The sequence below is a fragment of the Sorex araneus genome, chromosome 1 (genome assembly GCF_027595985.1).
Source record: "Sorex araneus isolate mSorAra2 chromosome 1, mSorAra2.pri, whole genome shotgun sequence".
NCBI classification, from domain to species: domain Eukaryota; kingdom Metazoa; phylum Chordata; class Mammalia; order Eulipotyphla; family Soricidae; genus Sorex; species Sorex araneus.
In genome coordinates this window covers 171594902-171610255 of record NC_073302.1, presented here as the reverse complement: position 1 = coordinate 171610255, position 15354 = coordinate 171594902, and the positions used below count along the sequence as shown (strand labels likewise).

The following is a 15354-nucleotide window of genomic DNA, read 5'->3' as shown; positions in this document are numbered from 1 at the left end:
CTGGAGACACAGAGGCTCAGGGCTCGGGGGCGTTTGTCTGGGGCCGAGCGGGCGTGATTGAGACGCCGACGTGACCGTGAACTGGGAGCTGATGATGTGGCGGGGCGTCTGTCACTTGGGTTGAACGGGGCAGTTCTTGGCGGGGTCGCTGGCCGGACCGTCTCGGGTGCGACAAGGATGCCACGGGGATCCCGTGAATACTTTCTTCCAAGACAGTTTATAGGATGATATGTATCCGTCGCCCATCTCACCGCCTGCTTTGCTCTGTGCAGTAAGGCTTCGCTGTGCTTCCGTGGGGTGGGGAGCAGGGCCTAGTGAGAGAAGTTTCAGCATCTGGACGGGCCAGAGCTCATTTGGACCCCACAGTGCAAACGAGGGGAACCCGACAGTCTCTCCAGAGGAGGAAGTGCTGGGCGGCGTGACGTTGTGAGCTTAATTGACAGCGACAGAGTACCATTGTTTTCTGCAGGAAAACCACTAGTCCCCCTTGAATGTTGATGCCTTTGCAGAAGTCTAGAAGCAGCAGATTTTTACCCCTGAGCCAAATTCCTGATTTCCTTATCATCGTTGCCGTGTCTAATTTACTTATCACTTTAGTTATTTATTAAATGTATTGGTTTTGGGGCCACACCCATCGGTGCTCCAGGGTCACCCCTAGTGGTGCTCGGGAACCGTATGCCTCCTGGGGACCTCGCTGGCCTCAGCAAGTGCCTTAATCTCTGTAAATAATCTCTCCCCTACGTCATTATTTTAATAATTTGACGGGAAAAGCAATTGAAGTAGTAACTCAACCCCTCGTTCCAATGCCTTTTTGCATAAGATAAATTTAATATTGAAAAGATCTTATTTAATAGTCACAGAGCACTAATATTAGGCGCTGAGCATTATCTTAAACATTCATTGAGCATCTTCTGTCTGCCAGAGATTTTTACTTGGAATAGTTTCCATTCACCTCACTTTCTTTTTTTGTAGATAGGAAAACTGAGGCTTTTTTTTTTTTTTTTTTGGCTTTTTGGGTCACACCTGGCGATGCACAGGGGTTACTCCTGGCTCTGCACTCAGGAATTACCCCTGGCTGTGCTCAGGGGACCATATGGGATGCTGGGATTTGAACCCGGGTCGGCCGCGTGCAAGGCAAACGCCCTACCCGCTGTGCTATCTCTCCAGCCCCAGGAAAACTGAGGCTTGAACCAGTTAAGTAGCTTCCAAGACTGTAGTGGGAGTCAGTCTGTGCAGGAGTCAGCCTTGCATAGTTCTTTACCTCAGCTCCTTACAGCCGGCTGATTCAAGTCAATTACAAAATTCCATAGCATTTTTCTGAGATTGATGTCTGTTAGAGCTTAATTGTTAATTAAGTGGTATACTAAATATACAAACACACCAATGATAATCTATGTGCATAAGAAATGTACACTCCAGGGAACTGTTGGTACATGCATGAGATGACCAAAGGCTGTACAGGTGGGCTGCTGTTGGAGTCTCTAGGTTTAAAAAGTTTGGAATGTAGAAGACATATTACCAAAGAAGCATTGCTGACTGACATATTTAAAGAACCTTTACCTTTGTCTGTGGAGTATTGATTCTGTGAGTTCTGTTCTCTCTGTGGCTTTATTTATTTATTTATTTCATTTTGAACTCTTGGTCAGGATAACAGGAACATACTTTTTCTTCCTCCCTCTTCCTTAATAGTGTTAGTGAGAAAAGCTGTTGGAGCCGGAGGGATGCTGTCAGACCCAGGGACTTAGCACCAGAAGGGCTTTTAATGACTTTTAATCCCACTTCCCATCTGACATTCAGTTTGTCCCGCACTATTCCTGCCCAGTGGATTGTCCAGTCTGTGTAAAACATCCTAAATGATGGCAAACACAATTCCTTTGAGCAATTCCATTGCACATTGGTACAGTTGTTTTTATTTATTTATTTTTTTGGAGGAGGATGTTTCTGACCTCGGCACTAACCAGGTCACTGGTTGCCCCTGCCAATGAATCAAGACCAGCAGATTTCTCTTGAGAACTGTAGCACTCTGGGTCCAGATGTGACAATGTGACGATGGTATTAATTTAAAAGTTTTTTTATTTGAACTTGTCATTCTCCCTCCCCTTTTAACCAATCATTTGACCGTTTGTTTCACTTTTACATGTATTCATCTCTCCTTTTATAAAGGGGAGACTGAAAGGGAGGGACAAGAAGTTTAGTTTTTAGAAGTTTATTTTTTAGCTGATTTAACTATGTAATTCCATAAGTACACTGAACTTTGCACAGGGCCCTAAAGCCTGTTGCAGATTGCAAACCGGAACAATGGCCTGGGATCCTATGGGATATGGTGTGAGGGGACTGATTGTTTGCTTCATGTCCTCCTTCTGTACCTCTTTTTCTGGCTTCTGTAACAATGCTTGCTTTGCTGCGCTTGCGTGAACTTTCTGAGCAACAGGATGTGAGTTTGGGGGGACTCAAATTATGAAAATGCTCATGAAAGTATTTGGGCACGGGGATGTGGTTTTTCCTAATAAAAGGCCAGAGCTTCTGTTGTGAGGTGGTTGCTCTTGCCTGGCAGATCAGCCTGCCCGCTGGGGTCAATAAAGACTCCTCCAAATTATAATGTTATTGGTCTGTGGTGGGCTTTGGATCGTGACCCCACAACACTTTCAACAACCTCACCTCTCTTACCAACTAGTTTTCCTTCTCTTCCACTCTTTCTAGCTCCTTCCGTTTTATAGTTTCAGGTTTCTTCATTATTTTGGAAATATTATTTTTCACTCTTTTTGGAAATAGAGTGAATTTGGTCATAAGTTTCTTACCCAATCAGAAAGGGATTTAGAGTGTGTGCGTGTTGATCTCTGAGTATGTACATGTTCATATGTGTGTTGCACCGATGGTAGTGACCTCATTACATAGATAAATTGCCAGTTAAAGATTTTTAAAGTATTGCTTGCTTTAGTAAAATCCTCGACTCTTGGATGTAGCTCTCAAATGCCCCTTTCCCCATACCAACCAAAACGATGAATTTTGGGGCTGGAGAAATAGCACAGTGGGTAAGGTGCTTTTGGCTTGCATGCCACTGACCTGGGTTTGATCCCCAACACTACATATGGTCCCCGAACCTCACCAGAAATCCCTGAGCACAGAACAGGGAGTAAGCCCCTGAGCACCACAAAACAAAACAAAACAAAACTGATACCAAAAACTCATTAACAGAAAGTATCGGTTCAGGTTTTTGCTCTTCGTAGTTCCTCTAATGTTGAGTGTATAAGTTCTGCTCTAAGGAAAGGGTACTGGGGCTTTGCGGGCCCTTCAGGCACCAGATGCATGTACAGGAATTCAAGTTTGATCTCTGGCACCCCCCACACCCTTTATCCCAGCACTGCCCTGGAGTCCTCTGCGAACTGCTGGGTGTGGCCCTCATAGTGACCAGCACCCAGTGAGCCTGAGCAAGGATAAATTGCCAGATCCCAGCATTATATCCTTAATCCCCTGTTGGCTGAGTATTGCCAGGAGTGTGTTGCCTCCTGCCCCCCACCCCCCACTGAGAGAACTGCTTGGGAACCCCCTTCAAAAAAATAATGAATAGGAGGCTAAATGTGTGATTAGTGGCTCTATGAAGTAAAAACAGTGTTGTCTTCACCAGGTGGGATCCTGTGAATATTTGTTGAACATCTTCCATGTACTGGACACTGTTGGAAATAAAAGGAAGTTATTAAAATAGTATTTGCTCCCAAGGAATTTCCCGTCTTGTTGTGGAAAACAAATACACATTTCTGGTAAGTATATCACTGTATCACTGTCATCCTGTTGTTTATCGATTTGCTCAAGTGGGCGCCAGTAATGTCTCCTTTTGTCCCTGTCGAGTTCAGGGTCAGGGAAATGAGGCCCATTGTTGTTACTGTTTTTGGTACATTAAATACGCTGTGCGAGATTCTGCATCGCCGTCTTCCGGGAGTTTTGTTTTATAGTCTCTGCAACTTGGCCGTTGATGAGATTACATGGTGCCCAGGGGCAGTTGGTGGGTGTGACTGCCAAGCTACTGGAAAATGGGGGATCTATAATAATATAAAATGTTTCAAAAAATAAACTTAATTGCCAAACAAACCAAAACCCAAATTGTAATATATCAAAATTGAATTTCGGAATGGTTGCCAAGAGAACAGAGTTTGTACCTCAAACAAGGTGAGACGCGCTGACACTAATAGTGTGTATACTGAGCTATACAGTGAACATGACAGAAGAAATAGAAAAGTAGGACTGTCCTGTGGAATGCAGTCCAGAAACCTAGAGAAGGACATAAAACTTGTCATTAGGAAACCAAATGTTGGGGGCTGGAGTGATTGCATAGCGGGTAGGGTGTTTGCCTTGCACGCGGCCGACCCGGGTTCAAATCCCAGCATCCCATATGGTCCCCTGAGCACGGCCAGGGGTAATTCCTGAGTGCAGAGCCAGGAGTAACCCCTGTGCATCGCCAGGTGTGACCCAAAAAGCAAAAAAAAAAAAAAAAAGAAAACCAAATATTAAATTGAAGGTAATGAGTGTAAGTGTATTAGAGTTCAGAGAAAAGAAGAAATACAGTATATTGGGGTGGAGAGATAGTACAGCAGTTAAGGCACTTACCTTGCATGCAGCCTACCCTGGTTTAGTCCCTGGCACCCCATATGGTCCCAGAAGCACCAACCACCAGGAGTGATCCCTGAGCACTGCCAGGTATGGCCTAAAACAAAAGGAGAAAGAACAAAAAACTGAAAACCAAAAGCAGACTACTAAATGGAGAAGATTTAAGAATGGTGGGAGGCAGGGAAATTACTCAGAGTCAATTGCATTAGCTAAGTTTAAGAATGTCTGATCTTGGTCCTGGAAAAGTTGCATTCTTGTTTGTTTTGGATTGGTCTTCTGTTGAAATGACTTTTGTTCTTTTTTCATCATCTTGTTTGTATTTCCAGTGGATTTCATTTTCCGTGCCTTTCTATTAGTTGAGATCAATTATTATTATTATTTATTCTTTTTTCCTTTTGTAGGTTTACATGCCAAATAGACCTTTGGCATGAGAAAATTTAATGTGACATTTGTTAACTACTCTCATCAAACTTTGTAGACTCCAAAAAATTGGACTTGTACCTGTAAATCCATATATGATAATTTCAAGTAAGAGCAGTTTCTCAAGTTAGAGCACATAAAGTAAGTTGCTTCTATTGGTTGTTTTCAACTTATTTATTCTTGTGGACTGGGGGAACCACAGGGTTTGAGAGCCACCCCTCTAAATGGAGTAAGGTGGAGCCGTGGTTTTGAATCTTTTCTGACTGTAGACGGGACTGGCGGTTGAAAACTATGGACTTAAATTATAAAATTTTGTAACATGGCAGTATGTTTTTTTTTGTGTGTGTGTCTATCTTTCAGCCTGTTGAGGGAATTGGGTCTGGCTGTCAGAGTATTATTTGGATTTCAGGACTCTATTTTCTAGCTTCTTAAATGTTGTTGGCTTGTTCTTCGCCTTCACCTCTTCATGCTGTCAGTGTAGCATGTCAGTGGACCATCTTGGTTCATTTTTCTGCCATAAACTTCTGTTGTTTTTAACAACTTAACTTGTAGTTACATTGCAATGCAGAGAGATAGTACAAGGGGTAGAGCAATCGCAGCTGACCTGGGTTTGATCCCCAGACCCACATATGTTTCCCTGAGCCCCATCAGAGCAAGGGGTAAGCCCTGAGCACTGCCAACTTTGACCCAAAAACCAAACAAATAAAAATGAGTTAATGTTAAGTAGTTTTGTTCTACCTTACTGACAGTTGAGAGTTTAATGGAATTGTAAAAAATACAGAGCTGCTTTTTTCAACAGAATTGTGAATTTGACGTGTTTACTATTTAGAGAATATGTTGTGAAGTCTTAAGATTTCTTAGCTTATTTAAAAGTAGTTTAGTGTTTTAATATTAAGTGAATAAATACTTGTCCTAATGCTTGAACAATCTCTTTTGTTTTTGTTTGTTTGTTTTGGGGTCACACTCGGTGATGCTCAGGGCTTTCTGCTGGCTCTGCACTTAGGAATTACTCCTGGCCCTACTGGGGGATGTATAGGATGCGGGGGATCAAACTTGCATTGCTGCATGCAAAGCAAGTGTTCTACCCACTAAACTATTGTTCCAGCCTCCGAGCCATTTTTTTATGGTTGAAATTAATGTACACTCCCCTTGTGCTCGCTTTGGCAGCACATATAGTAAAATGGAGTCATCTGGGGGAATTAGCATGATTTCTGCACAAGGATGACCCACAAATGCATGATGCGTGTGCTCTCTCTCTCTCTATATATATATATATAATATATGTGTGTATATATATGTGTGTGTATATATATGTATATATGTATATATATATAAAATGTACACTCCCTTTCTCCCCTTATTATTACTGGCATTTAAGTGTAAACATTGTGTTTACTGCTCTTGAAAGAATACAGTATAGAATATCCTTGCATGATTTGTATTGTAGAGAAACTGTATAAAATGGATGCACTTTTTCATCTTTGTTTTGTTTCTGGGCCATGCCTGGCAATGCTCAGGGCTAACTCTTGGCTCTGCACTTGGGTTACTCCTGGTAGGCTTGGGAGACCATAGGGGATGCTGGGGGTCAAACTCAGATCAGCTATGTGTAAGGCAACTGCTCTACCTGCAGTACTATCGCTCCAGTCACACCAATGCTTTTCCCGAATCCTGTTTTTTTGCATAGAATTGGATTGAGTTGGTATATATTTTTGATCCTGGTCCACAAAATTGTGTATACTTTAGCTTAGTGAAGAGAGTGAGTTTAATTCAAGTATAGCTTAAGCAAACAACTATTAATACATAGTTTGTCAGGTTGTGGGAGCTAAGGAAGATAAGGAAGCAAAATAGCAACAGAACCCTGACTAAAATCCCTGCTTGCATGAAACTTAAATTCTGGTGTGGTAAATTAGCTGGATAAAACAGTAAAATTTATAACATATCAGATGGTAGCAAATGCTTTGAAGGGAAATGAAACAAGAGAAGATTCGGTGAATACTGGGTGATTAGAGTTTCTAACCACCAATATTGGGCTGAAAGAAGTGTTGGAATTTTCAATAGTGTGGCCAGGGAAGGTTTCACTGTGAAGTGACATTTGAGTTAATATCGGAAGAGTGTGGGACTAGCTTTATGTGTCTATTAGGGGTTAAGAGTTTCAGGCGAAATGAAACACACTTGCATTTTTCAGATGCCTGAGTTGTTGGAACTATAGGTTAAGTGTGTATTACTGTAGTACGGTACATATTTTTTTAAATTTTGACAGAATGTCTAGCAAGGAAGTGAAGACTGCTCTCAAAAGTGCTAGAGATGCCATCAGAAATAAAGAATACAAAGAAGCACTGAAACATTGCAAGGTAACTTATTGTTTCTTCTTTCTATGGTAAAACTGTTACCCATTATTTGAAATGGTTTTGGGGACATGCCTGATGGGGTTTAGGGCTTACTCCTGGTCTGGGCTCAGGAGTCCCTCCTGGTGGGGCTTGGGGATTACAGGGAGTATTGATGATAGAACCTGGGTTAGCTTCGGGTGCGGGGCACACACCATACCTCTGTACTGTGGCTCCTGCTCCCAGTATGTTGCCCATTTCTGAGTATTACAGTTTTGCAATTTGTACATTATTTACTGTCTGAATTAAAAAGTGATTAAACCTTTCTGTAGAACTATTAGAGTGTTCATGCAGGATAAACTGCTGCTGCTGCATTTAGTTTAGTCATTCTGTGTGTGTTGGGTGTTACTCGAACCTAGTTCTTTGGAGCTTGAGAGTTGGGCCTTAGGTAATTCCCCTCTACCACCTTAAGCAGGGTGAGGGGCGTGCAGACCCATATGCTGTCAGGTTTATGATTCAGGAGTGGAAGGGAAGACAGTTCTGTTTTCCTGGTAAAGGATGAGCTGAGATCCCATCCATCAGGCAGATAAGTATCTACTGACTTAGCCGATTGCAGTTGGCATTTTATTGCTGCTGTGTGCCTATCTTTGTTCTTGGTGTTAGCCATGCAAGCACTTAGAAGGCCCCAAGTTTAGTAGTTTCTCATGTTGTTTTCTGGGGAGATAGCACCAGATAGAACGTAACAGTGCTGTAGATTGGTGATGCGATCCTAGAAGTGTTACTTGGGTACATAGAAGCCTAATAACTGAATGGCTCAACTCATGGAAACATTCTTATTTCTTCAGGATTTGTCAAACCTTACACACATTTCATATTAACTGCTAGTTTTATTTTCTTTCACTTGAACATTCTCTGCTTCCTGATTCAACCTATTTTACCTTAGCCAGTAGAGGTTTGTTCTGAAAGCTGCCATGCAGGATGTATTTTTTGTTTCTTTACTGTAGTTACTATTTATTTATCACCTCTTTTCATTTTAAGTACATGTGGTAGGCACCGGAGCAATGGTACAGTGGGTAGGGCATTTGTCTTGCACATAGCTGACCTGGGTTTGATCCCCACCTTCCTGTATGGTGCCCCGTGTACCACCAGGAGTGATTCCTGAGTACAGAGTCAGGAGTAAACCCTGAGCATCATGGGTGTGGCACAAAAAGCCAATAAATAAATAGGTAGATAGACACACACATTTGGTATAAGTTGTATTGGTTCAATCTTCCTTCTAAGACTATAATTACAGTGTAAAATGTATTCTTTTAATATGGGAAAATGTTTTCATAGGAAAGAAAATAGGGATGTTGTATAAGGCGAAATAATACTGAAAATAGTTTTGTATTTGACAAACTAGTAGCAATGTAGAGTGAAGGCAGCCAGGATGGCTGCATGGTAAGAATTCTCTTACTATTCTTTTTATACCAAGTATGCTTAAGGGGCAAGGGAGGTATTTGCTGGATACATAGGGATTGTTTGGATGGCTTTTTAAAAAAATGTCCTGTGCATTTCCCACTGCTTACCTGTCCAGCTTTCTTATTTTGGAAACTAAAGACCAGAGAGATTCAGTAGCATTTTTGTTTGTTTTTTTGTTTGGAACCATATCTGGTGATGCTCAGGCATTACCCCTGGCTCTGCACTTAGGAATTACTCTTGGTGGTGCTCAGAGAACATATGGGGTATGGGGAGGCTGCGTGCAAGGCAAATGACCTCCCTGCTGTACTATCACTCTGGGGACCTCAGTAACATTCATTTTTTTTTTTTTTCTTTTTGGGTTACACCCAGCGATGCTCAGGGGTTACTTCTGGCTCTGCACCCAGGAATTACTCCTGGTGGTGCTCGGGGGACCAGATGGGATGGTGGGGATTGAACCTGGGTTGTTAGCATGCAAGACAAGTGCCCTACCCGCTGTTCTGTCACAAATTTTCAAGCAGTCTCTTTTTATTGTTGTTTGCTACTCAGTGTTCAAAATTTAATGACCTGCTCTTTTAATTTCTTCAATCAGACAGTGTTAAAACAAGAGAAAAATAACTACAATGCCTGGGTTTTTATCGGTGTTGCTGCAGCTGAGCTAGAACAACCTGATCAGGCCCAGGGTGCCTATAAGAAAGCTGCTGAGCTAGAACCAGACCAATTACTGGCTTGGCAGGTATGTAGAAAAAAATATTGTCTCCTATGTTATAGCTAATAGCTTTTCTTCATTTTTCAAAGTGTAAGTAACAGCCTAGATATAGCATGATCTCTGTCATATGTGGGCGATTGTGAGAAACTGAATAGCAGAATAACAGTAGTAAGGGATTCGTAATAAGGGAATAACATAACAAGAGAATAGCACACAGCCAAAGGCAGCAGAGCCTGAGCCTCAGGTCTGTGGAGCTGAGTTTCCCCCGGCCGGGGCATCAGGCATAAATTAAATTCTTTATGTATTTTGTGATCTTTGTGGTGTTTTTTTTTTTCAGTTGGTTTCTCTGCCTTTTTCATATTTCATAGCTTTCATATCTTAATCATACCTTACGAACTGATTATATAGAAATTAGAATCATAGCAGATAAGGGAATAGGCACTGGAGAACGTGAACCTGTTTGTCTCAGGTTTACATGAGCTATGTTGTGGGTGTCTGATAACAGACTCCTGTTTTTATGGTATACTCACTGGTTGAAGGCATCTGATCTTTATTTTCCATGAAAAAGACTATTTCCACGGACAAATGAGGTTTTTTGATTGATTATATTTGTGCTATATTTTTATGACTTTAAGGTATCACATCTTAATATCTTAGGAGGTTAATATATAATTTTAAAGTAAAGCCCTTGAAGTATATTTTCAAAAGTAAAGAGAATGATACACTGAACCCCTTACTAATTACTACCTACCTTCAGTAAAAATCCACCCACTATCAATATGTTTCAAAAATCTAGTACTTGCAACTCCTGTCTACCCTCAGATATTTGGAGACACATTTCAGATACGTAATTTTACTGATTTATATATTTTTGGGATTTGAGGACTCACCTGGTGGTGCTCACGGCTTACTCTTGGCCCTGTACTCTGGGATCATTCTTGACAGTTCTCAGTGAAAAACCTGGGTCGGCTGCACGCAAGGCAAACAATCACCTTCCCTGCTAGACTGTCTCTGTTCTCTGATTTTACTTGCATTTTAATAATTTTTAGAATAAATTATCAGAATAGGCTGTTTAGGAAAATTAATGCAGGATAATAGATATTTTTAAAAGAATAATCTCGATCCTTCTTCTAGGGGTTAGCAAGTTTGTATGAGAAGTGTAATCACATTGATGCTAAGGACGACTTGCCTGGTGTTTACCAAAAACTCTTGGATCTTTATGAAAGGTAATCACTGTGTGGGGAAAGGTTGGTTTCTTATGCCCTTGGATTAGAGTAGGCTGATTTAATATATAGAAATACTACCTATGTTATCTGGAGGTTGGGAAGCATTTTTCTTTCAGACTGTTACAGACTCTCTTGTGATTGAAACAGAATCAAAATGGGAACATAATCAAAATGCTAACAGTAAAGTGACTAATATCTTTAAAATTGGTAGTTTCCTGTCAATGTAATGAAAGATAATATTTATTTTATTTTTTTTTAAATTCTTTTATTGATTCACCATGTGGAAAGTTACAAAGCTTTCAGGTTAAAGTCTCAGTTATACAATGCTCAAACACCCATCCCTTCACCAGTGCACATATTCCACCACCAAGAATCACGATATACCTCCCCCCTTCCCCCCACCTCCCCAGCCCCCCACCCCACATGTGTAACTGGTAAATTTCACTTTACTTTCACTTTACTTTGATTACATTCAATATTTCAACAAAAAATTCACTATTATTGATTTGGAGTTTCTCCCCCCTAAAGTCGATCTGCTGAAAAGAAAGCATTTGGTAATTTGTTTTCCATTGCTGAGAATGAAGAGGTATGAGGTCAGGAGGCCGCACCAGCAGCAGCATAGTTTTGGATTTCTGTATTTTAGTATTTTAGTAACTAAGTCCAGAGAAATGTCTGCCAGGAATCGCAACATTGTAAGCTTGTACCTCTCAGCTACTTTATATTCCACATATGAGTGCGATCTTTCTATGTCTGTCTCTTTCTTTCTGACTCATTTCACTCAGCATGATACTTTCCATGTTGATCCACTTATATGCAAATTTCATGACTTCATGTTTTCTGACAGCTACGTAGTATTCCATTGTGTAAATATACCAGAGTTTCTTTAGCCAATCATCTGTTTTCGGGCACTCTGGTTTTTTCCATATTGTGGCTATAGTAAACAGAGCGGCAGTGAACATGGAAAGATAATATTTCTTAACCTTTCTCCTTTGCACGAGAGGTTCAATGTAAAAAAGTATTACCGTGGTATGAAAGAGAATATGTTTTAATTTAAAATAGTACCTGAAAATATTTTTGGAATATTTTAATGCTAGTGTCTAAAGTTCCTAACTATTTTCATTTCAAATCGTTTTCTTTCCTAAGTGTTGACAAGCAGAAGTGGTGTGATGTCTGTAAGAAACTTGTGGATCTGTATTCCCAAGAAAGGAAGCACGTAGAGGTGGGTTCATGAGTCGCTGGGGCAGCAGACTTCTTTCATTGTTGTTGTTTCTATTAAGATAGTTTTTTTTTTTTTAAATTTTGGCTTTTTTTGGGTCACACCTGGCAATGCACAGGGATTACTCCTGACTCATGCACTCAAGAATTACTCCTGGCCATGCTTGGGGGACCATATGGGATGCTGGGAATCGAACCTGGGTTGGCCGCATGCAAGGCAAATGCCATACCCGCCGTGCTATTGCTCCAGCCCCCAGTATTAAGATAGTTTTTATTGAAAGAAATTTACTTAGATAGATGTGAGAGAAGAGAAAGAGAGGAAAACATTCAAGGGAAAAGATGGGTCTGAAAGAGCAAGTTATAAGCCAGACATCAGTTAAGGGAATTATTAGAAGGAAAATTTCATTTAGCCTATGGGAAAAATTAGATCATTGTGAGTATTATATTGAGAGTTTTATATTATAGAGTAATTATATTATAGAGTAATAAACATTATGGAGTTTTGAAAATGTAAACTAGAATTAAAATTTTAAATATCATGTTTTAAACCTTCTTTAAACTGTACAGGAAGAAAAACCCTATTGGATTTTGCACCATTCGTAGAATTTCATGATATATTTAAAGCATTTTTATTACATTAAGTTACTTTAAGTCATGAAGGTTGGGGCATATGATCATGATTTTTCTATTTCTTCTGGTATTTCAGTCATGGTTCTGATACCAGGTGTATGTAGATTTGTACAATCAACATACATTTTATACAGTTCAGAGTAGATGGAATTCTGTGCTTTTTTGCTGTTTTTATATCATGATCATGAAATCCTGTTAATCATCGATTTCTCGATTGGGCTCAGTAACCTCTCCATTCGTCCTTTCCCTGAGATCTTAGAAGTCTCCCTCGACTGGACCCTCCCAATGGTGTCACACTGGAGGCTCTTTTAGGGTCAGGGGAATGAGATCCAGCTTGTTACTGGATTTAGCATATGAATATACCAAGGAAAGCTTTCAAGGCTGTCCCATTTGGGCAGGAAACTCTCAGAAGCTTGCCAGTTTCTCCCAAAGGGAGAAGAAGGCTACAAGCTTCTGGGAGCTTGCTTTTAAGTCTCTGGATGTTGGCTGTTGATGGGATTACACACACCTGGGTTCCTCTGCCAGTACCTTCATGCATGAGGCCCGTCCGAACGTGTGGAGAAGGGCCTCGAGCATGGCTTTAGCTAGGTTCCGGTGGTCTTCGGCCGCCGGGAGCTCTGCTGGGGTCAGGAGGGAAGCTGGAGCTCATCCCCTCCGAGGGGCCCCGGGGAAGACAGCCAGGCGTGCGGGCAAGAGACTCTGCATCGCTCTCTTCTGGTAGCTCGCTTTTAAAGTCTCTGGATGTTGACTGTTGATGGGATTACACAGAGAATGTCTTGCCCGCACGCCTGGCTGTCTTCCCCGGGGCCCCTCAGAGGGGATGGACTCCAGCTTCCCTCTCCACCTCGAGCAGAGCTCCCGGCGGCCGAAGACCACTGGAACCTAGCTGCAGCCATGCTCGAGGCCCCTAACCACACCTTCGGGTGGGCCTCATGCATGAAGGTACCGGCAGAGGAACCCAGGTGTGTTTTTATATAATAGATAAAATATTTTGCAGATTTTATATTTTTATTATCAGTTTTGGCATTTAAGGTAAAATACTTGTCTTTAATCTCTTTCTTGATAGGTGGGTCGCACATGGCACAAATTGATAAAGACGAGGCAGGAAGAAGGTGCAGACAGCCACGAGCTCCATCAGCTGTGGAGGAAACTGACTCAGCTGCTGGCGGACTGTCCCGGGGATCAGAATAACGAGACCCAGCAACTGGTATTGACTTGGTTAAACTCCACTGGCCTCAACGCGGATCATTTTAATTTACAAAATGGAAAGATACAAAAAATGTCAGATACACATGATACGATAATGAGATGGATGTCAGAGTAGATACATTATAAATACTCAATATCTAATCTATCGGGACTTTACCCGATAAAGTCAGAATTATTGCCTGTAATCTGGATATCCAAGTTTGAACAGAATTGAGTTGCTTTTCATGGTATCACTCTCTTCTTCCCTTATATTCATAGCACATTAAATCTGTTAATTTGGTCACTATCAACAAAGAAGTGTGAGATTGACTTTCACAAAACTGCTAACATATCTAAGAAGGGTGTGCCTAGTAAATACATTTCTTTATGTGTATAAATGCAGTGTTAGAGAGATAGCACAGCGGTTGGGCGTTCGCCTTCCATGAGGCCGACCCGAGTTTGATTCCTCCGCCCCTCTCGGAGAGCCCAGCAAGCTACCAAGAGTATTGAGCCCACACGGCAGAGCCTGGCAAGCTACCCGTGCGTATTGGATATGCCAAAAACAGTAACAATAAGCCTCTCAATGAGAGACGTTACTGGTGCCCACTTGAACAGATTGATGAGCAATGGGATGACAGTGACAGTGACTATATATTTTACTGAGTCTTTGTGAGATACAGTTACAAAGCTTTTATGATTGAGCTTCAGTCATACAATGATTGAACACCCATCCCTGCACCAGTGTACATGTTAAATTATATTTGAGATTTAACAAATCAATGAATTTTTCTCAGGCTATTTTTATTATTCAGGCTATTATTATTATTATTATTATTATTATTCAGGCTATTATTATTATTCAGGCTATTTTTATTATTATTGAAATCTTCACGTTTGGTGTTTCCCATTGGAAAGACTTTTTAAAAGTCATAATTAAAAACCCACTGATTTTGAGCCATAATTGGAAAATATTGCCATTTTGCTTTATTGTAAAAGTTTAAAATAAATTTTATTTCTTATTAGTAAATAGTCACTTGTTACACGTTTGTTACATTGAATGGTATTCCTGTTTTTTAATTTTAAAGTTACAATTGGTGGTGGTGGTAGGATGGTTGCTCGCACCTGCTGGTATGTGGGGGCTACTTCAGCTCTGTGCTTGTGGCCTTGGATTGTGAGGGATCGAGTCTGCCACATGCAAGGCTGGTGCCCTAAGTCTTCCGCTGTCTCTCCAGTTGCTGAATGTGATTTAAATTAAATTAAATTAATTAATTAATTTTTCTTTTGGGTTCACACCGTACGATGCTCAGGGCTTACTCCTGGCTCTGCACTCAGAAATTACTCCTGGTGGTGCTTGGGAGGCCATATAAGACGCCGGGGATTGAACCCAGGTTGGCCGCATGTAAGGCCCTACCCACTGTTTTGTTGCTCTGGCCCCTGAATGTGATTTTTATTTTATTTTTTTAATAATTTTTAAATTTTATTTTCATAAGGTTGTTCACATTAATTGATTATTCAATATTTCTGCCCTAGTTTCACCACCATTACACCTTTCCATTCTCATTACACTGTCCCAACACCATTA

General features: G+C 41.0%; 1 protein-coding gene and 1 non-coding gene across 3 annotated transcripts in view; one reads left to right on the top strand and one right to left on the bottom strand.

Annotated features, from left to right (window-relative positions):
* The window catches only part of SKIC3 (SKI3 subunit of superkiller complex), an 84698-nt gene that overhangs the window by 100 nt on the left and 69244 nt on the right, over window positions 1-15354 (top strand). Inside the window, exons 2-8 of one of the 2 annotated variants that reach the window (XM_055137230.1) lie at window positions 3626-3758; window positions 5004-5163; window positions 7283-7373; window positions 9397-9540; window positions 10648-10739; window positions 11883-11958; window positions 13651-13791. In XM_055137230.1, coding sequence (XP_054993205.1) covers window positions 7284-7373; window positions 9397-9540; window positions 10648-10739; window positions 11883-11958; window positions 13651-13791 — 543 coding nt within the window. In that variant the 5' untranslated portion in view covers window positions 3626-3758; window positions 5004-5163; window position 7283. The remainder of the gene's footprint in view (window positions 1-3625; window positions 3759-5003; window positions 5164-7282; window positions 7374-9396; window positions 9541-10647; window positions 10740-11882; window positions 11959-13650; window positions 13792-15354) is intronic. The other variant, XM_055137236.1, reaches the window with a different exon arrangement.
* On the bottom strand, window positions 1934-2060 carry LOC129400928 (small nucleolar RNA SNORA3/SNORA45 family). Its single transcript, XR_008627976.1, has one exon. It is a non-coding gene; the product is annotated as a small nucleolar RNA SNORA3/SNORA45 family (small nucleolar RNA).